This window comes from Orbicella franksi, chromosome 13 (genome assembly GCF_964199315.1).
Source record: "Orbicella franksi chromosome 13, jaOrbFran1.1, whole genome shotgun sequence".
In the NCBI taxonomy this organism is placed as follows: domain Eukaryota; kingdom Metazoa; phylum Cnidaria; class Anthozoa; order Scleractinia; family Merulinidae; genus Orbicella; species Orbicella franksi.
Genome location: NC_138157.1, coordinates 12768849 through 12796020, shown reverse-complemented (window position 1 = coordinate 12796020; position 27172 = coordinate 12768849). Strand labels below are relative to the sequence as shown.

General features: G+C 40.9%; 2 protein-coding genes and 1 non-coding gene across 4 annotated transcripts in view; 1 reads left to right on the top strand and 2 right to left on the bottom strand.

The window, feature by feature from the left end:
- The window catches only part of LOC145466126 (cytochrome P450 10-like), a 20681-nt gene extending 2566 nt beyond the window's left edge, over positions 1-18115 (top strand). Inside the window, exons 2-8 of the mRNA XM_081449898.1 lie at positions 10906-11096; positions 11431-11807; positions 12571-12737; positions 13278-13356; positions 14134-14296; positions 15372-15415; positions 16087-18115. Coding sequence (XP_081306024.1) covers positions 10906-11096; positions 11431-11807; positions 12571-12737; positions 13278-13356; positions 14134-14296; positions 15372-15415; positions 16087-16191 — 1126 coding nt within the window. The 3' untranslated portion in view covers positions 16192-18115. The remainder of the gene's footprint in view (positions 1-10905; positions 11097-11430; positions 11808-12570; positions 12738-13277; positions 13357-14133; positions 14297-15371; positions 15416-16086) is intronic.
- On the bottom strand, positions 15728-15814 carry Trnap-agg (transfer RNA proline (anticodon AGG)). The gene has a single exon. It is a non-coding gene; the product is annotated as a tRNA-Pro (tRNA).
- On the bottom strand, positions 16718-26623 carry LOC145466127 (galactosylceramide sulfotransferase-like). Of its 2 annotated transcripts, none has more exons than XM_081449899.1 (2): positions 25902-26623; positions 16718-20824 (listed from the first exon to the last, which is right to left on the bottom strand). In XM_081449899.1, exons 1-2 carry the CDS (start codon positions 26102-26104, stop codon positions 19579-19581), a joined length of 1449 nt encoding a protein of 482 aa, XP_081306025.1. In that variant the 5' UTR covers positions 26105-26623; the 3' UTR covers positions 16718-19578. The 2 variants fall into 2 exon arrangements, with proteins under 2 accessions (XP_081306025.1, XP_081306026.1); XM_081449900.1 differs by lacking the exon at positions 25902-26623 and adding an exon at positions 23429-25888.
- Positions 26624-27172: the final 549 nt, after the last annotated feature.

Here is a 27172-nt window from a genome sequence, read left to right as displayed (position 1 = left end):
CTAGCACAATGGTGCATAGCTTTAGAAAGGTCCCCCATCCTAAATTTTTGTGATTGATATAGATGCCATTTGATGAATAATCAATTGTTTGAAAATGACAAAGTCACACATTCAGCAGTTCTGAAGCTCTAAGTACAGTGTCAAATTATTGAAGACCGTATCTCAGTCGCTATGTGCTTGCTACTACCCCAAGTCAGTGATGCTTAGTGGTCCCTGTAAATGACAGTGTAAATATATGTCATGCAGCTTATGAGATGACTTTGTCACTGACTGTAAACCTAAACGTTTTGATTGAAAAATATTCTAGTAGTTGGTTTTCGGTACAATCAGTGACTTTATTTGCTACCTACCTCAACTCAATCACTCGATGGTTAGGCATTACATGAAGCTAGAAAATAATATCAACAAGAAATTTGGCTGCTCAGATTGATTATTGTATGTATAAGCCATTGAGCACCAGTAGCAAAACATGCTTAAATATTTCACAAAAGCAGTGCTCAGGCATATCATTTGAGTCATATATTTAAATCAGTAAGTTATTGGACGTTGTAGTGTACAATATCCCCTGGACATTTTGTACTTTGTTGAGCAAAAAATGTGTAATAAGATTTTTATCATCAAACTATCCTTTTTTACCCATTTTACCAACATAATATTCAAGAGAGAGTCAATGAAATTGCTGATACACGTTTACAGAAGAACAGTATTTTAGGGATTTGAAGTATTGTCAGTCTTGCCCGTGGTGAAGGGCAATGCTACATTTCCCTAGAATTTTCATGAACATTCATGCTTACTTTATTCATTTTCATCACCTAGTATTTTTTTTTTTGTGACTCAACATTTTTGCTATTTAACAATTAGACCTGTAGCCCTTCGGGCTACGGGTCAATAGCCCATGAGGCGAAGCCGAAGGTGAAGGTGTCGAGGCGAAGGCGAGGGCGAAGGCGAAGGTGTCGAGTTATTTGGGCTTACGATAGTCTTCAGTGAACAACACGTGTTTACTTCAAGACGCCATCTTTAATAACCAACATGCATCTCGCACGTAACTAACTTGAACAATACTTCATGTAAGCTAACACAACATCTCCCCCCATTGTTCAAGAGTATCTAGGGAACGAACTGAGCATGAGAAGACTGACAAACAATATGGAATCTTATAACACAGCGTCATCTCAAACTAAACCTAGATTCTCTCTAACTTTCAGCGATGGTTTTATAATTCTCTTAGGCCTAGTAGCAAGAATGGGTGTTACAGGGGGTACTTGAATGTCTCCCTTTGTAACGGGAATGTCCTTCCGAACAGGTCTTGCCGCTTTGTCCTCTGCGGGAACTTGGTTCACCATTGGTGTCGGTCGCTCATGTTGCTCCTGCTGATTTGGCAGTGGAGTAAGGTGAATACGGTTTCTTCTTATCGTGCTGGTCAGTGTTTCAACTTTACACGACCGAGGTGTTGATGCTGCTTCAATGACTTTTCCTGACCGCTGAAGGTCCTTGACGAAAACTTCAGTACCCGGTCCAATTGAAGGCAAGGGCTTGGCTTTGTGCCTCGTGTTGAACACTGTTTCCTGCTTCAATTTGCTCATGCTTTCTCGTGCACGCAGGTTATCCAAGTCAGGCCACTGTGGGTTCAGCTGGGTGTGGAATAACGGAACGCTGTTCCTAATCTGCCTTCCCATCAGCAACTGGGCAGGAGAGAACTTGCATGGTAGTGGTGTTGAGCGATAGGCTAGTAATGCTTTAGCAGGGTCTTTTTCCTTTGTTAGAAGATTCTTCACAGTACTAACTCCACGCTCAACTTCTCCATTTGCTTGGGGAAATCGAGGACTACTTGTGTTATGCTTGAATCCCCATTCCTTGGCAAAGTAAGAATTCTGCACTGTCAAACTGAGGACCATTGTCAGATCGCACTTGCTCTGGGATCCCATGTCTTGCAAATATCGACTTAAGTGCTCTAATGACCTCACTTGACTTTGTAGTCTTCTGCATGGCTGCTACTTCCACGTATCTTGAGAAGTAGTCTATAACAATAAGGTAGTCAGCACCTTTCAGCTCGAAGAGGTCTGTGGCTACGATTTGCCAGGGACGGTCAGGTAAGGGTGTCGTGATAAGCGGTTCAGGCTTGTTGTCCCTTTGAAGAGCGCGAACTCTGCATTGTTGCACCAGATCCTGGATTTCTCGGCTGAGTCCTGGCCACCAGACAGAGTTTTTGGCCCGCTCACGACACTTAGTGATTCCCTGGTGTCCTTCGTGGATCTTATCCAGTATCTCAAGACGCATGGAAGAAGGGATCACGATCCTGGATGCTTTGAGCAGAATGTTCTGCACCACAGACAGTTCACCCCTGCTTGACCAATAAGGTTTCATTGCATCGTTTAATGAATACTTGTCAGGCCCTCCCTCACAGCAGTACACTTTGATCTGCCTGCAGACAGGATCCTCCTCCTGTGCTTCTATGATCTGCTGTAATCGTACGTCTGAGGCAGGCAGTGATGAGATCACGCTTCCAATGTGTGCTTGCATTTCGTCATCGTCAATTGTTGACTTTACTGTTTGGCTTCGGGGTTGGAGTCTTGAAAGCGCATCGGCTAGGTACATCTTCTTTCCAGGAACATGCTTGATCTCCTTGAAGTGGAATCTCATCAGTCGCATTCTAAATCTTTGAATTCTTGGTGGAAGTTGATCCAGTGTGTGAGTACTCAGGAGTGGCACCAGGGGTTTATGGTCTGTTTCCACGGAGATTGATTTTCCCACAATGTACTCCCAGGATCGTTCACATGCCCATGTGAGCGCTAGGGCTTCTTTTTCGATTTGTGCATATCTGGTTTCAGTGGGCGTCATCGCTCGCGATATGAATGAGACTGGTCGCCAGGAGTTGTCAGGTTGGAGTTGAATAATTACCCCACCTAGGCCAAAGGATGAAGCGTCAGCTGCTACTTTGGTTTCCTTGTTTGGATCGTACAGAGCCAGTACTGGAGCTCGTGTGAGGTGTGATTTGATCTGCTCAAATGCTTTCTGTTGGTCACTTCCCCATGTCCATTGGTTCCCTTTGTGAAGGTCTCTGATGCTCTTTGTCTTGTCAGCGAGGTGCTCGGAAAACTTGCTTAGTTGGTTCACCATACCAAGAAATGTCCTCACTTCTTGCACGTTCTGAGGTGGCGGTAGGTCTGCAATTGCTTGTAGCTTTTCAGGATCTGCCTCAATTCCACTGAAGCTTATAACGTGTCCAAGGAACTTGACTCTGTCTGTGCTGAACTGGCATTTGTCTAGGTTGAGTGTCACGCCAGCTTCAACCAGACGCTTGAGTACTGCTTCTAACCTCTGATTGTGTTCAGTCTCATCTTTGCCATGGACTAAAACGTCATCTATGTTGCATTCCACGCCATCTAATCCCTGGAGGATCTGACTCATATTCTTCTGGAATTTCTCAGAACCAGAACTGATTCCGAAGGGCAACACATTGAAACAGAAACGGCCCCATGGGGTGATGAATGTTGTCAGTGGTCTTGATTCGCACGCTAGCTTTATCTGCCAGAATCCTGAGTTGGCGTCAAGTTTAGAGAACACGCTGGAACCTGCCAATCTTCCGAGAGTTGTGTCTACTGCTGGAAGTGGATGGTTCTCCCTCTTGACGTACTCATTCAGCTTGCTCAGGTCGACGCAGACCCTGACCTTGCCATTGCTCTTCGGGGTCACCACCATAGGAGCGCACCAATCAGTGGGTTGGTCAACTCTGGATATGACTCCTGTCTCCAACATCCTGTCTAACTCTTCTTTTGTTTTCTGATACAAGGGGAAGGGTACTTTCCTTGGAACTGACACTTGGAAAGGTTTAGCATCCTCTTTGAGTGTGATACGGTAACTGTCCTTCATGACACCTAGTCCTTCGAACAACTTGGGGTACTTGTCTGCTACTTTATTCTTGTAGTCATCACTGCTCAGGCTGTCAAGTCTGCTTATCAGCTTTAGAAGTTCAGGTGGCTTTCTTCCTAGCAAAGGTCGCTCCAAATCTTCTATTACATACACTTGCTCCTTAGCAATCCTATCTTGCACTTGCAACTCTGCTATGAAAGTTCTTAGACAGCTCAGTTTCTGTTTACATGGACCCATGAGTAGCCTGGTGGTCCTGCTAAGTGATGGAACTGGTTGCAAACTGTGATACAGGCTAGGTGGAATTACTGTTACATCCGCACCGGTATCCAATTTAAATTCTGCTTGCAGTCAGTTCATGAAACTTTAGCTTTCCATGAATCTTCTGTACTTCTTTGGGCAGCAGATAGTTCAGTGAGTTCACCTAGGAAGAACTCTCCTTCTTCTTGTCTCCCAGGAAAATTCACTTCACCCACTCTCTGGTCTGATTGAGATCTGCAGGCCTTTGCCCAATGTCCTACTTTGGAGCACTTGTTACATTTCGATTCTCTGGCTGGACATAGTCTCTTTGGGTGTAGTTGACCCATGCACCTTGAGCATTGTACTTCAGGAGTCTTCCCATTTTTAGACTTGGGTGGTTTCTTTTTCTTCTTCATATCTTCTTTAGAGTCTTTTCCCTTTCCTTTGGACAAACGATCAACATGCGCTGGTGGTGGGTCAGATTTGGGTTTCCTGTAGGAACGTTTGCTGCTTTTTAACTGTCTCCGACTGCCTGGTTTTTGTAATTGCTCTCTCTAAAGTCAGCTTGGAATCCAGTTGCAGTTGTTCAGAGAGCTTCTTGTCTTTTATCCCTACCACGATTCTATCTCGGATGAGATCGTCTCTTAGTGTTCCAAATTCGCAGTATTCAGCAAGACAATACAAATCTGTTATGAAATTATCCACTGACTCACCATCTCGTTGACTTCTCAGGTTGAACTTGGCTCTTTCAAATATTACGTTTCTCTTTACCACAAAATGAGCTTCAAACGTGCCTTTCACCACGTTGTACTGCTTTGCTTCTTCAGTTGTCAGTCCGAATGACACTACGATGTCGTCAGCTTCTTCGCCCATCGAATAAATCAAAGTATTCACTTGGCTCTCGCCGTCCTTTTGGTCGAGTCCCGTCGCTTTTCGAAATCGTTCGAAACGCTTGATCCAACGGGACCATTCTTCGGGTTTGAAGTTGAACTTTTCAGGTGGTGGAACTTGGTAACTCGCCATGGGTATTTGTTTAGACCATGGGCTGCTGTACAGCTGCGGCGACTTGTGGTTGTGCGGCTGGTTGTGCGGCGTGAGCGCCAGCTTCGTTCGGCTCTTCAACTACTTGAGGTTGTTCAGCTTGAATTCCGGTCTCGTGTGCACCTTGGTCTCCCATATTTCCGTTTTGTCTGATTCTTCTTCAGTTTAAAGGCTATTGGGAACTTCGCGCTGTCACCATGTCGAGTTATTTGGACTTACGATAGTCTTCAGTGAACAACACGTGTTTACTTCAAGACGCCATCTTTAATAACCAACATGCATCTCGCACGTAACTAACTTGAACAATACTTCATGTAAGCTAACACAACAGAAGGGTGTAATTGTTTTAGTATTACCCAACTAGTTGAACAGAAAAGGCAATAATAAAGTTAGCAAATGCAAGTTGAAGAAATATTTATTTGGGAATAAGACGAAAGAAAGCGTCACACTCGATTGCACCAATTTCGCTAGTTGAGGACTATTACTAATAGTCCTCTAGTAGCGCAGCCAATTAAAATACAGGATTTGCATTAGTCCACTAGCTGGGTGATACTAATTGCATTTATTGTTGCTCGTAATTGATTATCCCATACTACATAGTTAACAGTTTAATGTTGTGAATTTCTTTGTTGCATCAAATAATGTATTATTCTGGATTAAAATCAATCCCATCATTTCTATAGAAATTGCTATAATCAAGCAATCAACGGCCTGCACTACCTTCTAAGGGTTGATATTTAATGACAATGCAAAACTCTTATATTGGAACTATATAAAAAATTGACATTGATTGCACTAGCCTTACATGGTAGCCATGGCAACATACTGGCAGTATTCATGAGAATAGAACATCAGTAAGAACACTAACAATATATTACCTGTATCTTGAACTGTCTTGCACTAGCTTTTGAAATGCAATTCTTGTTGCTAGCAATCTGCATTCATGTTCATTTGAATTGTTGTTATTCTAGTTGTTATTGTGGAAAATTACCATGCCGTTATCAACAGCACATGGCGTTTTTACTTTACTACATGTCTGTGGTATGTTCCACAAACCCATTCATTAACATCAACACTTATTTTATATTACTCATGTTAGCCTATTGATGACGCGCTAGTTAGTGTGTTTAGCTATCAATGATGGAAACGGTAACACGATTCAGTTAAAAAGTCTACAGTCTGTAGTCTGTATTTTACCCTGACAGTCTGCATTTTACCCCGGTCTGCAGTCTGCAGTCCATTTCTGTGTTTTACACCGTCCGATTTAACACTGAATTAGAATCAGTGCTGCATATTCCTCTTAAGAAGAAGCAATATTACTTACTTGTTGCAGGACTGGGATATGACATTGAAACATGTTTTTCTGACGAATTACATGACACTGTAAATATGTTTCAATTATGTATTTCACAAAACAATTGCTGTAGAAACTGTCTTTGGTAAATCTACCTGGCCTGTTTCAGTGACATATCGGATGAATCTGTATCTCTTACTATCACAAGAAGTGCTATATTATTGTCACATTCCACAATTAGCAACAGACACAGCTTTGTCAGCTTTCAAGCACATGTCAGTGTCCAGCAGGCTATTTTGCTTCGCATGTACAGCATTATAACAACCATGGATGTTGCACTATTCCTCTGTGTTTCACTACTACCAGTGACCTCTCTAGTCACCTTTTCGTTTCCCAAAGGAAATACTTTTGTGTCTCTAGAGACGCATTTTGTCCTTCGAAGGGAATTCACGAATTCCCAAAGGCTAGATTTTTTCTGGTTTGTGTCTCGCAGGACAATATTTTGATCTTCGAAGGGAATAATTATGGTATCATGGTAGGTGGATTTTTACGAAAAATGCGAAAAATCTTTCTTTGGCTGTTCAAATTGAGAAGACTGAGATCAATATTTTGCAAAAAGAATGGGGAAAGGCTTTTTTTACTTTTTAAGTTAAAGCAAAAAAACTATTTTTGAATATTATTAACCCCTTACAGCGCGTTGACACCTCTAATTAAAATTCACCGCCAGTTGTCACAAGTAACGCGAATTGTGGTGTGATATTTCATTTGTGCACGCGAACTGTTCTTGATCTGGTTGTTTCATCGCAAGTTGGCTTTCGTTCTGGTCAAATTTTCTTTATGTCAGGACGAAAAATTCTTGGCCATTTTCGTCTTCGAAGAGACCGCCGAAGAGGCGAAAATCTGGTGGAACCCACAGTTTCAGCGTCGAACTAGATCTTTGGCTCTGAGCGACCGTGGGTCGCACTATAACCAAGAAGAATGGTTGAAGGAACTCGAGGACACTAGTCCCGCCGATGAAGCTAAAGGACAAAATAGAACAAGCGCTAGTCGCACGAAACTGTTGTAGAACGGACGCGATTCCGAAACTTCCACAACGAGAGAGTCAAGCGCAGATGTAGATGTTGACAATGTAGACCTCGAGATTTCCTCTTTTTCATGCTTTTTGGCTTCACGAGGCATGGTTTCAAAAAATGTCTGGAGAACGAAGGAACCTAAACCTAAGCAACATAATACCAATGCCGCCGACGAAATCTTTTAAGTAAAAGATCACGGCAGTTTAACTTGTAGTTTGTCCCTTCTCGGACGACTTCACTGCGACGCGCGTTTCCGCGCCAGAATATTAGTCGTCTGTTTATTTCAAATTGTCATAACCCATTGTTGTGGTAAACTGACCCATGCCGACATCTGTCAGTGCGGAGGGGATTTTTAACACCTATTCATACAGATCTCATAAAAGGTTTTTCGTGTTTTTCTCGATAAAATAAAACTGCATATAAGGACGAACATTTTTAGTTCGTTTACGCGCGTCTTCCGATGGAATTGGCTGAAAATCGGCAGGTATGTTCTAGGATACCTCCTTCGAAAAACCGTGTCGCACTTTGTTTAATTTCGCTTCCGTTTCAAAGTTATGCCCTCTTTTGTAGAAGGAAACGTCCGCATTAAAAATATCAAAGTTTAGGAGGGTGTAGAAAAACAAACCAAACCACATCTGGAAAATCGCAGACACGATTTTTGAGGGTGATGTGTGAGAAAACATTTCCGATGTAAATCACGCCGCTCCGATAATTCACACGCGGAAGTGAACCAGTTTAAGCGAAGCAGTGTTTCTGGGTATTTCTTTTAATATCACTCCGACAATAACTTTTTAGAAAATTTCAAAGATATGATTGTATTCTATAACTATTAAGCTTTCAGAAAATGTATAGGTTGATGGGGTTTTCTTTCAAAGCGCCGGCGTAAGAGCGCGATTTCCAAACACTGTCAATCCACCTACCATGATACCTTAATAGTTTCCCGAGGGAAAATGTTGTAGCCCCGAAAAGGTTTATAAATCGCTAAATCCTGTACGATCCTGTACTACAAGACGGCCATGATAGCCGATTGATTTGTCCAGCTTGACATTGCGAAATGCTTCATGTACAGGATCGTATAGGATCTGGCAATTTATAAACCTTTTTTGTATCAGCGATTCTGGGAACGTATTCCTGATCAGAAGAAAATTCTATCTGCACCCTCAGAAGCCCAAAATCTTTTTACGAAGAAACACTGTGCACATTGCTTGAACGCTGTGTCTGATTACTGGTCCAAAATAGGATAAACACATAAATGCAGAGTACTCTTACCTGAAAACTCGAGCTCCCAACCAAGACGTTTTCGATACATTGTGCGTGAGTAGTCGATAAAACCTCGATCATTGGAGAGAGCAGGATTTAGCTTCGCTGGTCGTTTGGTATAGTTTAAGTCCAAAATGAGACCAGCAGACGTTCGATTATAGCGTTCGTGTAAAACCGAGAGAAAATGAATATTGTACATTTGTCTATTTTGTAACTACGAACATCGGACCGACTTCCGTTCGACTTCCCGGTTACAGACGACCGAATAGTTCCGAACACAATCCGAAAATTGGACACTCTACTTACTTACGCACATGATAACATAATGGCTACCGTTGCCTAGCAACAGTAGCCACAAGAAAAACCATATGTTCATTTGCAAATTCAACCAGAATTTTCTAGAGTTGCTCACTTCCCAACCAATGGTCAATAAGAACTCGGACTTTCGGTGCGAGGTTATAATGACAGCTACTGTTACAACCTATATGGATCATGTGGCTCAAAGCAGTAATCAGCCGAAGTGCTAGTGAAGATCTCACTTTGGCTACTCAGCTAGTTGCATAATTCTAAAGGAAGGTCCTATATGTAGCCGAAAAAAAAGGGAACTGACCTGATCCCCACCCATAAGGACCAGTCTTGCAATTCAACTGGCATGAGTTTCCAAACCAGAGTCATCCCACTCCCCCCCCCCACCCCCCCTCCCTCCTTCAAAACAAAACACTGTTGGATTGCCACAGTCACCGAGGAGAAAAAATCAGCCAGATTTGTGGCAAACTCTCTGATGCCAGCTGCTTCAGCCTGCTTTTGGTGTCTCTTGCTGTTCCAGTGAATATTTCTGGAACAATCTACCCTAATTCAACAAAGCTTGTCCAGTGACGTGCCAAGGACGGGCAATTCACTGCCTTTTTCCTCTTGAGGCTGTGGCTAGGCTGGGGGGAGCTGGTGATATAAGGTCAATAAGCCTTCCTGTCTCCATGGCATCACAGCTACAGCTGTATTAGAGGGCTCAGCTGCCAATATTGAGCAGCAAGAACTAGTATTCCAAAAAGTATCCTTAGAAGCCCTGCAATTGAATACCTAACTCAAGGCCTCCTAGGGCTATCATTTAGTTCATGGTCTGGGCTTCTTTGTGCTGCAGCAGCCCTGAAGCAATTGAATGGCGTCACGACGTAAATCAAAGCAGTGAAATTTAAAAACCTCCTATATGCATACCGCTGCTTTGGTAAAGTCTGCATTATCTGGAGTCGACAAGAACTAGTTCTTAATCCCACCCACCCACCCCCCCCCCCCCTCCTCCCCTGGATAGGACACCAGTCGTCTGGTTACCTCTCGGGTATTTAATTTGATGGCGCCCTTCTGAATAAAGGTACTACAATGTTAGCATCTTTTCCAAGAATTTAACACAGTGTCCTAAACCAGGGGTTAAACTCATTCTCCTCAACCCAATTAAGCCACAGTGCAGCTCTGTATTGCTGGTTACTGCTACAGACACCAGGATACAGGTAAGTTCCAGCGACTTCAAGACAGGAAAATGTGTCCTAATGCAGACTATACATTTGAAAGGGCATAATATATGTTTACAACACATGAAGCTGCAAGTGAGATTGTGATAGAACAAACCAAAGTTGGCTTTTATCCCGGGCGAAGGGGACTACTCCCAAAAATAGGCTATATACGTACATCTAGTGCCGCTGTGAAGGGTATGGTTTTCAGGCAGTTCAGTCTGAGATAGGGTATAGAAATCAGAAAGTGTTGGTCTAGATTAGGGTACAATGTACTGAGAAAGTGGCTGGTGAATAAATAATTTAGTCTAGAACAGGTCTTTTTACCAGTAAGGTTCGGGTATAATAGAAATTGAAACTCAGAAATGGTTTAGTTAGGATATATTGGACTACAATAGCGATAACGTTTCTGCATGGAAAATAGCTACTCTTGGATAGGGTAGGGGCTTTTGGTGCCTGAATGGTCTAGAAGCGTTACAAAATCAAGCTGATCATGGTCTAGTATAGGGTAAGGCTTTCAGTGTCCCAGTGGCGCTTAAGACCTCACTTAGAGATTTACAAAGTACCCCCAGGGCCTACATGCATATCATGCATTAAATATCTACACATTCTTGTGTCAACAATGCAGGCAAGGAGAAGAGTGGTACAAGGTGCGCCGCATCTTGAACATGAAAATGTTGAAACCCGAAGTTGTTGGTGAATATTCACAGCAATTGAATGAGGTCACAACTGATATGTTATCCCAGATGAAGACAACTCGAGATGATAATGGCATAGTTTCCAATATTCAACAGGAGCTATTCAAATGGTCTTTAGAATGTGAGTGTTTCTTTGTTAAGCAATAGAACAGTGATGTCATTCAAAACCCAGGCTGTGGTTACATTTTAAAAAATGTTGAGGTGTGGAATTAAACATTCCCCATGCAAAAAAAAAAAAAAAAACAGAAAAGGAATATAGCTAGAGTGAATTGCATTAATTTTATAATCAGGTATAAATTGAATACGTTAGATCGTTTCGTTGCCTTTTCATCTTTACTTTAGAGTTCACCAGTTTATAACATCAATTATCGAAAATAAGGCAGAAAAGCTCCTTCAAACCCATAATGATGTCTGATAGCATGTCTTAATCCTGTGTCATCTTTTAACAATTCCAGCGGTTGGTACAGTCCTGTTTGAAAAAAGATTTGGGTCCTTTACTAAGTCACCCTCAGTGGAAGGAGCGAGATTTATTGCTGCTGTTGAAAAGTTGTCTCGTGAAATCCTAAAGGTTTTCGTCACTCCTGTTTGGATTGACAAGTTTTACCGGTTCAAGGCAGTTCAAGTGTTCTATGATTGTATGGATGTCATGTACAACTTTGGCGACATTTGTATTGAAGAGAGGTTGAATGAAATTCGAGACAAGCTGGGTAATGGAGACTTTAACGACGAAGATGCCGCGGATTTCTTGACATTTCTGATCAGCAGAGATGACATAAGCTCTAAAGAAATTTCGGCAAATTTGGTGGAAATATTGATAGCAGCTGTGGAGACGGTAGGAATGAACACTCACTTTTCTTAAGACTTCACCTAGCTAGCTCCTAAGACGTCAGCTCTTTCCTCCTCCTCCTCATTATCATTATCATTGTCGTCGTCATCATCATCATCACTATCATCATCATCGTCATCGTTTTCTCTCCTTAAAAAAATCTTTATTACTTAAAATTAAACAAGGAGACCTCCAAAAAATCACCCACCCAAATTCGAAGTGCATTATCAAGTCACTGACCTGATATGGCCACGATATGATGACTGGGTACGGTAAATACCTAATCATGCCCTTTTAGTCCGCTTTGGCGGCATATCAGGCTCGTTTAGTCTCGCTGAGATTATTTTGGCTCGACTACGTTTGGCCAAAATACAAACCATTGGTCGACCAAACTCGCCGGTTATGCCGCCGAGGCGAACCAAAAAGGTATTACTTCATTACAAATTCAATCAACCTTACATTTTTTATAATTATTTTCTTATTTGTCAGAGAGTGATTTTTTTTTAAATTCTTTTTTTAAGTGCGAGTGGTGTATCAAAAAGACGGCTAATTTGAGTGTTTCAGAAAAATCATTAAAAAAATCACGTTTAGTTGAAATCGAAAAACGTTTTCGAGACGCTTTTTTATGTGGACTTTCAAATGGGAAAAACATATTGTATGCGTATGAGCACTTCAAAGCTGAGAGCTTGTTGAGCTAGTGATAGATACTGGGAGATAAATTTACAATACATTCTGATGAAAGATTTATTCATGTGATTGTATTTTGCAGACTTCAAACACGACTCTGTGGACGCTGTACTCGCTTGCAAGGAATCCGGACGTGCAAAAACAGCTTTATGAGGAGGTAAACTCGGTTCTGCAACCTGACGAACTTGCCACTGCTGCCACGTTACAGAAAATGCCGTTTCTTAGGGGATGCATCAAGGAGACTCTAAGGTACGGTACCAATTCACGTGCCACATTATCACGGATATAAATATACTGCCCACACCAGATAAACATAATAACGCACTTTTTTGCACAGTAGTGTCCTCAATATTCTCGGTGAAATTTATTTTTCCCTGCTTGTGGGATGCACAGCCGATGTAGTGTACTGTCTTCGGAAAATAATTGGCAACGCCTTGAAACTGAAGATGCGTATGTCCCCCATGGTTGTCCCTGGCTACGAAGGAAATTTGTGAAGTTACTTTTACAATTATAATTGCAATATTTCATAGTATCCCCGGTTATGGTGAGCCCTGGGTTTCACGTGTTTGAGGAATGGGGAGATTTTTTTACTGTGAGGAAGGTGCAAGTTTTTTGGTCGTCTGTTTTTCAGGGTTGAAGAACACCTTGGTGGATCTCTACCTGCCTTGGTGATGCTTTTATATCCGTGATGAGCATCATTTAGGTTTACAATCTCTGTTACCCAACGGTGTTCATCGTTTAGTTAAATTAAGTTTTAATTTCTTACTTTTTTTTTTTTTTTTGCACTAGGATGTTTCCTGTGGCCTGGGAAAACGCTCGCATTCTTAAAGAAGACATTGTCATTCAAGGCTACCGGATACCGCCAAATGTAAGTCATCAGTTTAACAAATGAAATGTTTTACTGATCTGAGACTTTGCTGTAGTGGACAATGTCTTCAGACACCAAAGATTCCTTCTCTTTTCTTAACCCGTCGACCAATGCAAAAGAAGCGAATAAGTGAGAGTTAACAATTGCGGCCCAAAAATTGTTTTTCGGAGCTGTTTTTACCTCTGGGTTTTTCTTTTGCTTCTTTTTCGCCTTTCTACGAGACAGCATGCGTCGCTCCTAGCTGTTTTAAAAGTCACTTAAGGTTCAATTTAAGTCCAATATTCGGAACTTTTTAAAACCGAAACCACCTGTCAAAATCACCGAAGACGTCCGAACATTTTCGAAGATTTCCGCAGGAATCTCAAGACTTCTAAACGTTTGCAAAGAACTGTCAATGCGTGTGCAACAAATCTTGTGTAAAGGTGTTGATCGAACTGTTGCGAGACGTAGAATGCAACAGTTGCTTGCGGTTGCTCGTGCTGCCTAAAAGGGAAGTTCGGAAGTTTGCTAAACTCTATATATAGACCCTTGGCTCCTAGGTGGAGCATAGGTCGTCTACAGTTTTCTTCCACTGCTCTCTGTCCTGAGCTTGTCGTTCAATTTGGGTCCATCGCAGGCCTATTTGCCGCAGTTCCTGTTCGGCTGATCTTCTCCAATTGTTTTTCGGCCTACCACGGTTTCGTTTGGGAAGTTCGGAAGTTTGCTTAACTCTATACAGTCCTTAAGGTCAATCCAAGATCATTCATTTCATAAATTTGTCTTTTATTTCTTGGACAGACAATGATACGTACCCCAATTTATGTCATGGGTCGTAATCCAGAATTGTTCGATGATCCCCTGGAGTACAAACCTGAGCGGTGGCTTAGGGATGATTCACACAGGACCCCATATCATGCGTTTGCCACGCTCCCCTTTGGATTTGGCACCAGGATGTGCATTGGTAAGTACATACATACTGACGGCTAAACCACAATAAATGAGTAAGGTGATCTCTTTGTGCCAAAACTTTCTGATGGCATGAAACTTGTAGAAGATAACAGTACACACTAGTGTGCGGACGGACTACTCGCCTATTTCTTGTAGGGACATGTATCTGTTATGTTGCGAGGAATATGTACCTAACACTCGACAGAGGAGGTGCACAGTAGCCTCATGGTTAGTGCGCTCGCCTCCGGATCGAGCGGTCTGGGTTCGAGCCCTGGCCGGAGACATTGTGTTGTGTTCTTGGGCAAGACACTTAACTCTCAGAGCCTCTCTCCACCCAGGAGTATAAATGGGTACCAGCGAATTTAATGCTGGGGGTAACCGTGCATGCGATGGAGTAGCATCCCATCGAGCGGGAGGCGGGAGGGGGGTAAAAATACTGCTAGTCGCTTTATGCTACGGAAACCGGATTTTTTTTCCACGATCCGCAGAAAAGAGTTCCCGCAAAAAAAAAAAATTCTCGCAAAAATTTTATCCGCAAAAACTTACTCTACTGGCGAAATTATACTTACAAACATCACAAGTATAATCTTGTTGCTGCCATCAGCCACGTAAAAGCACGATGTAATTGTGATGGAGTGACACTGGATTACTGTGTTGTACATCTCTACATATTGTTTCACTTGTCAATTGCATGCTGCTTAAATCAAAAACGTTTTTAATTTAATTTCAATTAAACCTTAACTTGATTTGAACAAAATTTCAGCCACGTAGGACTGAAAGTGTTGTTGCGAAGAATGAGCCCTCTTAAAAGAACGCCTTAACGATAGAGCTGCCGGCAGCTGTAACACCTTATAACCAAGAATACACGTATACGGTACATCATTTAACTTGCACAAAATGGTAATATCATTTTTGTTAGTTTTACGTGAGATCCACTTTGCACTAGTGAAGTTCATATTTCACTAGTTGCATTTGGTTGTGATATTTCTCGACGACACCAATGTCATCTACTGTGAGCGCGATATTGAGGTGTATATAAAGCAGTTCAATATATGTTTAAAGAGATTTTTTATTCTTTTGTTTAACAGGGCGGCGTGTGGCTGAACTGGAAATGCATATTTTTCTGTCTCAGGTACGTGTAAAATCTCTTTAGAAAAGGAATAATTGGATAGGAGAGGAGTGCCTTCTTCCGGCAACATCGGCTATTACCCGAGCAGAGAGTTTACTGACAGTTAAAAATGTTGTTGTTGTTGAATGTTTATGGTGGTCGATGCAGTTAGCTACAACTAGCTAGCTACCAGGCATACCACTTAATCTGAAAGAAACAAATATTGCAAATAAACATAACAGGCTTAAAAATCCCAACTGGCGGGAGGCAGATCAGTTGGTTATTTACAAGCGTGACCGAGGAGTTGAACTGGGGTCTATCAAGAAACAACTCCAGCTTAGTGGTCAGAGCGGGACTTGAACCCGCGACCGCCGGATTTCCTAGTCCGGCGCCCTAACCACTAGGCCACGCTGTCTCCACTAATATCGTCCGCTAATATTGTTATCGCTTTCTTTTCGTCTTATTACTGATGTTCGACTCGGCAATAACCAGGCGCAGGAATTCTGCGGAAAACTGAGGCTAGCCTGAAATGTGAGCCATCTTACGCCCCCAGCCCAATCACCTGGGGATTAAGCTGAGGGTGGGAGATGACTGACATTTCAGGCTATGTGTAGGCGTAGTTCCTTAATTTTAGTGGGCTTTGTTTTCTTTTAGTTGTGTTCTGGTTAATATTTCCATCACTTTGTCTCCTTCAGGTGTCACGAAGCTTCTGGATTGAATCCCTTAATGAAGTAAAACCAGTGAGTACTGGTGCTCTAAAGCCTGACAAGGAAGTCAAGTTGGCACTTGTAGATCGCTAAGCGATCGAGAGCACTGAGAAGACGTTGAATGAAAAGTCAACTTCATCATTTTGTATACAGTCCAACCCCTATTAAGCGGCCACCTCTTAAACGGCCACCCCTATTAGGCGGCCAGTAATCAAAGTCCCGATGAGGGCTTCTTTGTTGTTTTTACCTCTATTAAACGGCCAACCCCTTTTAAGCGGCCGCTATCCATTTCGCCGAGGGTGGTCGTTTAATAAAGGTTGAAAAAAAAAAAAAAACTGTGAATATCGCAGGATGTCTGTTGTGTATAGATGATACATGTAACGCATCAAAAGTTTTCCGTCCACACTAACTCGAAGGAATTTAAAAACTCAACAATTACCGGTCATTTTGAATTTGTGTTTGAGGAAAACTCGGTCAGGGAAATCACGTGATTATCGTGACGTCATCGTTTTCAAAATGTTTTCCGTCCACACGAAAACGAATAGGCCGCGTTTTCAAGTTATTCCGGTTTGAAGAGCGTTTTCGAAAAGCTCCGTTTTCTTGACGGATCAGTGTGGACGGTAGGCCTAACAGTAGAAATAAAGCTGGTTTTCAAATTTCTCCGACGTAGTGTGGACACTGCCCCAAGCGATAAAAATTATCTTTTTTTTTTTTTTTTTGGTAGAATGTCTCTGAAGCGTAATGTTTCGATTAGTTTGAATATTCTTTTTCAGGGTTTTTGCTGCATTAAATATGGCGAACGGTTTCCTCTTGTCCATGTGCCACGCTATAGGCTGCTGGACAACGACAAAAGCTTATCAATTTTAATATGAATGAATCTTTTATTTTGTTGCTCGTTGCTATAATATGAATGCAAGTAGCATCAGTAATCGTATTATTTTGTAAGCAGTGTAAGAATTGGTATCGTAAGTTAAATAAGTAATGGTATCGTTTTGTAGATTGTTATGCAAATTGTATTATTTTAAGTAGCACCTGTAATTGCATTGTACTATAAGTAGTGTAAGTAGTGCGTAAGAAATTGAATTGTATAAAAAGTTTTCGGAATGTAATGGACTTTAGTAGTTGTATTACTGTTGTAAATTGTGGAGCGAGTGACGATTGGTTTTGGTTTTACTTCTGATTGGATGATAAAGAAGCGCGAGTTTTATGAGGCAATCGCTTGGCGTACCAATGCAAAACCAAAGCAAATGCGAATTTGCTTTTCTACACTCAAGTGAAGCATCTTTATCAAGTTGCATCGGCATCAGTTTTACCAGAGTATAGTTATATAGTCATTTGCATTTCTTGCATTTTCAAGCGCCATTCAAACTTCACTCTAAAATATAATTACATGGGAACGGTGTTTGATCATGAGTAGTGACTAGAAGTTACAGGAATAGAGCCTTTTTGTCATTGCTACAAATTTTAGCAATAGTTTTCTTGAAGCTTAAAGGGACACTGTCACCATTTTTAGCATGATTTTGGAAATCTCAAACACACATATCGATCTTTGGAAGCTGAACAATAATGGTTTTATTTTGTAGAGCAGTACTCGACAAATGATTAGAACCCATCAGGAAGTGAGGATGGCTAACGATGGCGAGGATGGAAACAGATTGTGATATGGATTTTTGAAAAAGCGTCAGGATGTCAGTTTTTCAAAGGTTTAAGTTTGGCTCGAAAATCGTTGAAATTTTGCAAAAATGTTTCCACACTGTGGACTTTCTTCAAGAAATTGCTTTTAATCATTTAGTCAGCGCTAATTAAATCCTTATTACATGAATTTAGGCCGGACCATTCCGTGAATTCAAGTTATAACAGTTTTAAGCAAGTACATCGTGACTGTGTCCCTGTAAAGAATCTTCAATCAATCTGAACGTTCTACATAATGGTTGCCAATAAACACGTCTTTAAATTTGAGTCGCACTATTTCTTTCTGAGAATATAGATGTATTAAAATAACCAAAGCACAGTCTACCAGGAGTCATGTTGACACAGAATACAAGGTCGAGTGATCTCTTTAAATTACTTGTCTGACGTTTCAAATTGATTGGCCGTTGGAGAAGAGATGGCAGCAGAGTACCCGCACCTCCGCCAATAAGATATGTTAAATATTTTGGGTGAATGATCGGATAATTCTCTACTAGCCTTAAGTTTCTAGTTTCTCATATCAGGACTAGTAGAATAGAAACTACTTAAGCCAGGAAAGCCTTGGAAACAATGATCAAAAGATGTAAATAACTTAAAGGCGTCTTTCGAAACCCGTCTCTGAAAGAAAGGAAAAATTCGTGTCCCGAGCAGGATTCGAACCCGCGTCTCCCCGCACACCAGTCGGGCGTGATATCTACAACGCCATCGGGGCAACTTAGTGATGTGAGTAGATAGAACGCGGCCAAGCCAAGGGACATTTTCCTTCGAGACACTTGTGTGTTTCGTAGCTCCTCCCCGACAATATTGAGATTACGTTACAAGTAGAATAGAAACTGTTCTATTCTACTTGTTACCTAACTCTTAAGAGGTGGTGCGACCGACCTGCATGCAATCTGACCGTCCGTTATTCCGTCCCAAGCTGGATTTTTTTTCTCTCGGTGGACTAGTTCCCGTGTGAACAGTCCGCTGGTTACCCGAGCAGCCTGTTATGTCGGATTCTTAACAACGTTTTTATTTGAAATATTTTAAATTGGACTGCACGTTTTAAAATTACTGTGTATAAATAACTTTGTTTTACTTTTACAATTAACACAACGCTGGGATATTCTCATTATCCGTCAACAGTATTGACATGTAATAGTACTCCTGTTCTGGCCCTTCCTGACAGACTCATTCTCGACCCCAGAGCCCTTCTCTTTCAGTGGTGCATGACCGACCGCGCACCCTGTCGAGAGAGCGAAAGCTCTGGGGTGAAGAATGTCACTGACCGAGAAAGCTAGACTGCTGAACTATACCGGGAATTCACAAACATTATGTTCACTGCTTTAGAACAGAACAGAAACGGTTATATACCAAACACGAGAGACCGTGTTTCATCGAGATATCCAAACATCGAGAAGAGAGTTCAAAATGCGACGCGCACCGGAGCATTTTTGACGAAATTCTAGGTGTTTGGATAGCCGATGAAACATTGTCTCGAATATTTGATATATCTCCTCAATTGAAACAAATACTGAGGAGTAAACGCAGAAGTAAAATCGTCAAAATCTATGCTAATTAAGACCGGGTATCCAAACTTCCTTCACGGTTGTGATTTTCTTTGTTTTAACTTGATGAATTATTAATGAGTTTGAAAATTGTAGATAATAAAGTAGCCCGACTGGCATTTCATTCCTTTTGTCCATCTAAGCGCATCCAGTGAAATAGCAATGACAAAAACCAAAGAGGAGAGTTCGACAGTATCAACAAAAAAACAGCTGCTAAATCTGCTGATCTTTTAAAAGCATTTCATTATAACAGGTCAGGTCGATTAACGGAACTGTCGATAGTTTGATACAGTTTTACCAGCTTACCGCGATGATGATCCAAATATGGAATCTCGTTCATGATCATCCTCTTGCAAGTTTCGTTCAGTTCTTTGGGAAGATTTGCTTTCACTGCATAACCCTGCACTAACCTACCAGCGTATGGTTTGGTCAGAAACTTCCCTTCTCGTAGACAAACTACTTTAATGGATTCTAATTCTTTTCGAAAGAGCGCCAGATCCTTGTAGAAATCATCACCTTCTTCTTTTATCATTTCCCACAGCGTTTTGTTAAAAAAATCGTACAATAACACATCACCCGAGTTCCAAATCCGAATGTCCTCTTTCACTTTTCCCGGAAGATTTTGTTTATGTTTATCCATTCTTTCGTTGAGTTTAAAATACAAAATGTCCTCGATTTTCCAGCAAAAACGGCGTTTTAAGAGAACAAGCGATTCATCGAAGTATTCCATAAGCATAACCAGGTCAAACTCTTGTTGTAGAAACCGAATATAGTTTTGTACAACAGTTAAATTACTGTGATATTTTGTATCCAGACCCAGTTCAAAAAGCGCTGGATTCTTTATCAGATTTAACAAACCAGTAATGTTCTTGGCTTGTTTTAGATAAAATGTAGCATTTTGAAGGAACGTCTGCAGCGGTGACTTAACGTTTCGCAACCCCAGAAAACGTTTGTCTAGACGAAAAAAGTTGAAAACAGACTCAAAATGTTGAGTTGGTTCCCTCAAAAGCGTGATGTAACGTGTCGTTTCCTTTGGGAAGAGCCAGTTCATGGGAACCTTGTTGTACCTGGCGTGATTGCAGAGGATGTTTGGCGCTCTGCCAAACGCCTGCGCAAACCTAAGCTGAAACAGGCGTGGCCAGAAAAAGCTGTAGGTCACTCTCACAGAGGGTACGGCGAACATTAAATCCCTGCTATCACCATAACGGTTTAAAATATTAGTCACTGTGCTTGAGCCTGTCTTGTGCGTCTTGAGAAATAAAATGTTGTTTACAGGCTCGCATGTGGGTAGTGATGCATCCACCGCCTGATCGTCAGTAAGATAGTCGCGTGTCTTCGCTTTCAATAAGTCGTCATTTAGGTCCGTAATCACGGGCTTGCATGGAGGCGGCGTGTCGTTGTTTAAAGCGTCCCTGAAATCTTTCCCCTTGTCACCATTGCAGTTACATTTACCCAGTGTCGGTATTAAATCATCGTCCAGGATTCTTTTTCTAAACGAATAGATTGATAATAAGCACTGTAACCTGACACAAGGTAAGGTAAAGTCCCCGTTCGAAACTAGTGGCTCATACGAGGTGCGCTTAATTTCTGTTTCTGTTTCTCTAGGAGTATTTTTACTTCCCCTCCCCCCCCCCCCCCTCCCCCTCTGTCTATTGCAGGTTACTACACAGCGTTTATTTTCACTGGTACCCATTTATACTCCTGGGTGGAGAGAGGCACTGTGAGAGTTAAGTGTCTTGCCCAAGAACACAACACAATGCCCCGAACCGCTCGATGTAAAATTGAGGGCGTAAACCGTTGGGTCGTACCAGTCCTTCCCGCGCCGATTATCTTACTAACGTTCTCTACAAATCGTACGAGCATCAAAACAAAAGAACAACCCCACAAGATTGAAAACAGGCTTTGGTATATAGTTGACCAGACTCGACCCAAGCCACCCAGGTATATTTAACTATTATTCCACGAGCGCGCGTTGGATATGACATGATAGACAGCTATAATTAACCATCTTATATCAAACAAGCACAAGTGGAATAATTGTTTTATTAAAAACGCTCCCAAAACATAGGAAACTAGAATACAAACAAAAAACGTTCCAAAAATCACAAGTGCGCTTACCATGCTCTACTAACTCTCTCTTACAACTCTTGAAGTGCATTACACAGCGATCCAGTTTTCAAGTGATATATCAAACACGAGAGACAGTGTTTCATCGGGATATCCAAACACCGAGAGAAAATACGTAAATTTACGACGCGTAGCGGTGTATTTTTGAACAAAGTCGAGGTCTTTGGATAGCCGATGACACACTGTCTGGAGTGTTCGATATATCTTTTCAATCGAAACAAAAACTCAGGAGTAAACCGAGACGTAAAACGGTCAAAATCTATGCTAATTAAGAACGGGTATCCAAACTTCCTTCACGGTTGTGATTTTCTTTGTTTGAGAATAAAACGTATTACACGTCAATTACAATAAACGTTTGGGTGGAAATGATGAGGCCTAGGGGTACAAGGGATGCTGGGAAACGTAGTATGATATCCGGCATCGAATCCTTTCCTAATAGCAAAAGTATATTTGATTAAATGTGTTGAATGTTTCTCAGAATCATTTCGTAAGAAAAATTATCAACATCGGCTTCCCACAGAGATCACTCTTTAGCGCCTTGTTTACACATCTTCTGAAAATGGCAGACAGAAAATACTCCTATACTGTTTGTACATTGATCGAATTGCATTATAAACTTTTAATCGAACACCTTAAGTCGGTAACCACGATACTGAGTGTTTTAGAAAAACACATCTGTAAAGAATTTTTTTGTTCCTTTTATCTGGGCGATTTCTTGAACTCCTTTACTCCGTACAACCTCTTCTCGAGTTTGACGAAAAATAAATAAATAAACGCGATTACAGCACAAAAAATTCCAAACCTGAACTTTCGAGCGAAGCTTTCCATTAGATTCAAAAATCTTGAATTCTAATTTGAAATTATTTTTTATCCTTATCGCAAGAATTATACGCATAAACACTACATCGCATTCGACAAAAACATTTGAATTCGGCAATGCTGTCAAAAGCACAGCAAATATTGTTCGTTATTTCTATCGTTAATTTTAGTAATAAATGAGAACTTCCTTCTGTTTAAACAACACAGAAGAAAGTGGACAAGTCATTCTAGACAGATGGCCAGCTTGTGTACTCTGAAGATGCACACACTTGTGTTATAGCAACTGTCTTTACTTTGACAATCTTTTTTAATTATTTTCGCTTCAATGTCACACGACTGTGAAATTATACCAGAAGTCTGTAAATAAAAAATATTGAATTTATGGACTTGTTAACACTTATGATCCCTTGAATCCTAAGCCGGTCTTGCCACAGAAAAAAAGTCTTCTTAATGAGCCTTAGCGCTTTATAAATTATTGTGGTTTTTAATGTGTCAGCGTAATTTTCCGAATGTCTGTTTCCTATATTGACATTATGACAAAAACAAACTTGGCTTAATGAAAGAAGATCCATTGCTCGATCTGGGTTCATATTCAACAACGTAACATTCATCGTTCAAACTGAAAGATATTCAGTTGAAAGCAATATGCAGGTGATACGGCATACAAATCCTCCATGAAAATGCAAATAATGTACAGCTGTATTCCAATTATACATAAACAAGTATAAAGATACAAGGTTTAGACGTTCCACTCATTATCCATGGCTATCTATTTTGTGTCGCCATTCACCACGAGTCTCCAATATTCCTAGCTTTTCTTTGGTTTTCAATATTCTTGATTTTTTAAAAAAAAAAAAAAACCCAAACGTTTAACATTCGGTGACCATTTTCAACCAGCCGTTAATCAACGTATCAATCGCTTTCGCGTCTTATACAGTTTATTCATCGGTGTTAAACAGACACTAAAATCGCTCAGTATTTTCACATTTCCTAGCAATATGATCAACGGAGTAAGGTACACGTATAATGCACACATCGCAAGAAGATACATGATATTATTTCAACGATGGCATCGTTTCAGAACAATATGTTTCTGTCTGAGAGATCACTTGTGTATGAATATAAATAAAAACAGGGCTTGTACTTACTTCAATTCACAACCAAGGTGATCTGATGTGTAAAAATGCAAAATAAAACCAACGATGGTTGACATACAAATTAAACACAGCACAGTTTTGCGACGAACCAGTGTTATTGCTATCATCGCAAACTTAACTCTCTTCCCGAGCAAATTGTATTTTTTACGCGGAAAATAATACAACCATCAATTAGCATACCATTTAAGTCACATATCAGGCGGTATCCGGCATAGTAATGACATTTTCAAAACATCTTGTCATAATAAAACACAGATGGAAAAAATTGGCGATCATAAAGATGTTGCCCAGAGTCAGTGAGGATAGCAAAAGGTCCAAGCGTGCCACGTGATGAGGAAAAAGTTATTTTCTTACTTTTAAGTTTTAAGAATTTGTCTCACACGATTTAAAGAACTAAAAAACGTAATTGGCATTATCATTCGATGCATTTTTTTTTTTTTTTTTTTTGCCCTTCCTTTTCATTGGCCGAGCACCCATTCTCGTCCCCACAGGCCGCGCTCCTTTTGGTCAGCACCAAGAATCGCGACCTCTGGCCAGGTTCATCACGGGAAGTCCGCGATTCACGGACTTCCCGTCACTCTGCGCATGCTCAGAGTCAAGTCTGACAAATCTGATAGGCTCCGGTCTCATTCTATTGTGTTTGCAAAGACATTCAGAACCAGAATCTCACTGGACCTATCCAGAGGTCGTGATTCTTGGTGCTGACCAAAAGGAGCGCGGCCTCTGGGGACGAGAATGCCGAGAGCCCACCACGCGACCTGTAAATAACTGCCCACCAATAATCGTCTGCTCATGCGTAATACCGTCTAAACGTGTTTTGCTGCAAATAATAATCTGCTCATGCGTAATTGAAACCGCGCTCTCGGGTGAAAAATATCAGATCGCTTCCTTGAGCTGTCAAAGAAAGCATACTTGGTGATCGCATGATAAAACAGTTATTGAACTCGCCACTGACAAAATTAATTACGATATTTTTCTCAACTTTGTCCAATATTTGTTAATTGTTCTGCTTCCACATCAGAAAATTTCCGATCGTTTGCATCTCTTTCTGTCAGACGGCTGATTTAGAATTTCAAAACCCAGTCCAGCCACTTTGTTTACCTTTTTGTATGTTGTTTTGTCTGTTTGTTTGTTTGTTTATTTGTTTGATTAGAACACCAAGCTACTCGGCTATTCGGCAGCCAAACATTCATACATTAATGGTGAGTTTAGACCAATTACATAATGTTCCTAGGCAGCTCTCGTCCGGAAAAGGCTGTATTGAAGGCCTGTAAATTAAGCCTCGTTCACACTAGCGACGTAACGACATAATGACATCGCCATAACGACATAAGGAAAAGATCAGTTTTATCTTTATGTCGTTATGTTCTTGCTGTTATGTTGCTTAATATTTCATTATGTCTACATGTTTACACTACAAACATAACGTCCTTTTTACGTCGAGATAACGTCCTTTTTATGTCATTCGTGACGATGTCGTTGTCACACACTCGTTATCTGTGTAGTCACGCGACACTTGCGTGACCATAGTGCCACCTTGTTTATAACTTTACCCCTAAATTGCTTTTGGCTGAATTTGTTCCATAAAGATACAATGCGTAAACCTTTCCGATTCAGCTCAAAACTAGTCCAGTATTTATCAACTGCCGTAAAGTTGTAATTACTTCTCATTTCAACACGGTTTTACTGGTACTGACTCGAAGAGACTCGAGCTCGGTAGCATATGATTTCTTTAAGTTATACACCTGCCACCTGCTTTCTTCGAATCATTAAGGGCCTTAAAACATCATCTATGAATAACAAACGGGAGTCCAGCCAAGTCAAAGACAAAACAGAGGCTTTTCTGAAAATTAAAAAGTTGATTGAAATGCTCCTGAATATAAGCTTACGTTGACGATTTAACACTTTGAGCCGAGCGCCAATGAATTCTAAACCTTATTTTGACAATGTTTGTGCCAAATTTCATATTATAGTCAACAAAGGAGCCGTTAAACAGAATTCTGTAAGGGAAACCTCAAATCATGCATAACAACAATGCCTAATTGTCTGGATGTCAGTCACACAGCAGAACTGTATTAAAACGTGAATTCAAATCCCTCAAGCCAAGGTTATTTCTTAATATTAGTTACCACATGTGAACTTGACAAAAATAAAATACGGTATTGTAAATCGCGAAACTGAAGAAGAAAGATGACAAAGCGCGCACTTTCGAACTCTCGAAATATTATTGACAGCTCTAAAATTGCCAGATAGATTAGACTGTGTGTCTCCTTCTTCTTAACTGTCGCCTCAGTGTTTCCAAATTGACTAACTCTAAAGCGTTTATTGCAGCAGAGGTGAAAGAGTTTACGTGGAAGTTACTTATGAAGAAATCCTTGACTTATTGAGGACGAAACTAGAACATGTTATTGTATGTTATCACTACATTTGCATCTAATAGATCGCAGTCAAAGAAAATACTCACCTTTCTGACGTGGTGGGGGATGCTATTTCGAGAGGACTACTTTCAAATACTAGAGAAATAAGTCCAAGAAGGAGGAGAAGGAGGAATATCAGCAGTAAAATCCATCTCCGAGGACGAATCATAATCATGGCGGTGTGATGGAGTAGATTGCCAGCCGTGAGGATCGTGTTACTCGCGTGACTAGAAATCGAGAGGTTAAGCATGACGTTTACGGCAACCGGCAAACGGCAAAAATGAAACTTTTGTCGTCTCTCTTCAGCTGTGTGTAAAATTAGAGTAAAATTATTTTTATTTGCAATGAATAGTGGGAGACGTTATTCCATTTTTGTGGGCTTTATTTACGGATTAGAAGAAAAGAACTGAAAATCAGAAGTTGCCTTTGCCGTTTGCCGTCTGCCGTTAACGTCATGCTTGAAGTGCCACTAACCCCCCAATTTTTTTTTTCCTTTAATAAAATCTTCTAGTTTCCGTGATTACTTCAGCGAAAAAATTTTCTCGATTGATAAAATCCCTGCGTTTCTACAGGCGTTTAAACATGTAATTTCTATGTTCACGAGCGCGCAAAGTGGGATCTGGGTCGGGCTACTAGTGACGTCACTTCGGGAACCGGGCTAATTTTGACTGAGCTTCGAGGGCAGTTAAAACATTTTTGGGTTATTTGTGATTCATATTTTATCAAAACTGGACAAGAACTTTAAGTGAAAGAACTGTATCATCTCGCATTACAATTAGGAGTCTAGCTACGATTTGGACGGCTGCAATGTACATATTTTTTTCAATTTCGAAGTGCGGGTCACCGTCGAGATCGCCGCGTTGTATAATTATATTTAGGTCGGGATCGACAATTTGCCGGTCCATTTGGGTTATAAAGGTACAAATAATGACTGAGAAGTTAGCTTAAAGTTCTTAAAGAGTTATAAAGATGTCAATGAACACGAAGAGTTGGTAATTTGACTTAACGGAACGTGCAAATTGCGGAGTGTCAAAACATATTTACATTCAAACATTAATTTCCCCCGGAACACAAGTTAAAATGCGATGCAGTCGTACTCCACTCCTGCCTACTTCTCCAGATCAATCATTGAAAATAGTTTTAACATAAGAGATAAGCAGAGATGCCGGCAAACAATATTCGAAGGTGAGGAACTTTTCGCTTCGTTATTGTCGACCGACCGTAGTATATGCATGGTCAATTACTGTGTACGAACACAAGCTACGCAAATTTGCATATTTCGTACTAGTGAAATCATGGAAAATCCTTCGACAAGATC

Bases quoted from the DNA above. Each gene is read 5' to 3' on its own strand.
- LOC145466127 (XM_081449899.1), bottom strand. From the start codon at position 26,104: ATGCTTAACCTCTCGATTTCTAGTCACGCGAGTAACACGATCCTCACG. The intron at 20,825-25,901 runs GTGAGTATTTTC...CTATTCGTTTAG, and splicing joins TCCCCCACCACGTCAGAAAG to AAAAAGAATCCTGGACGATG.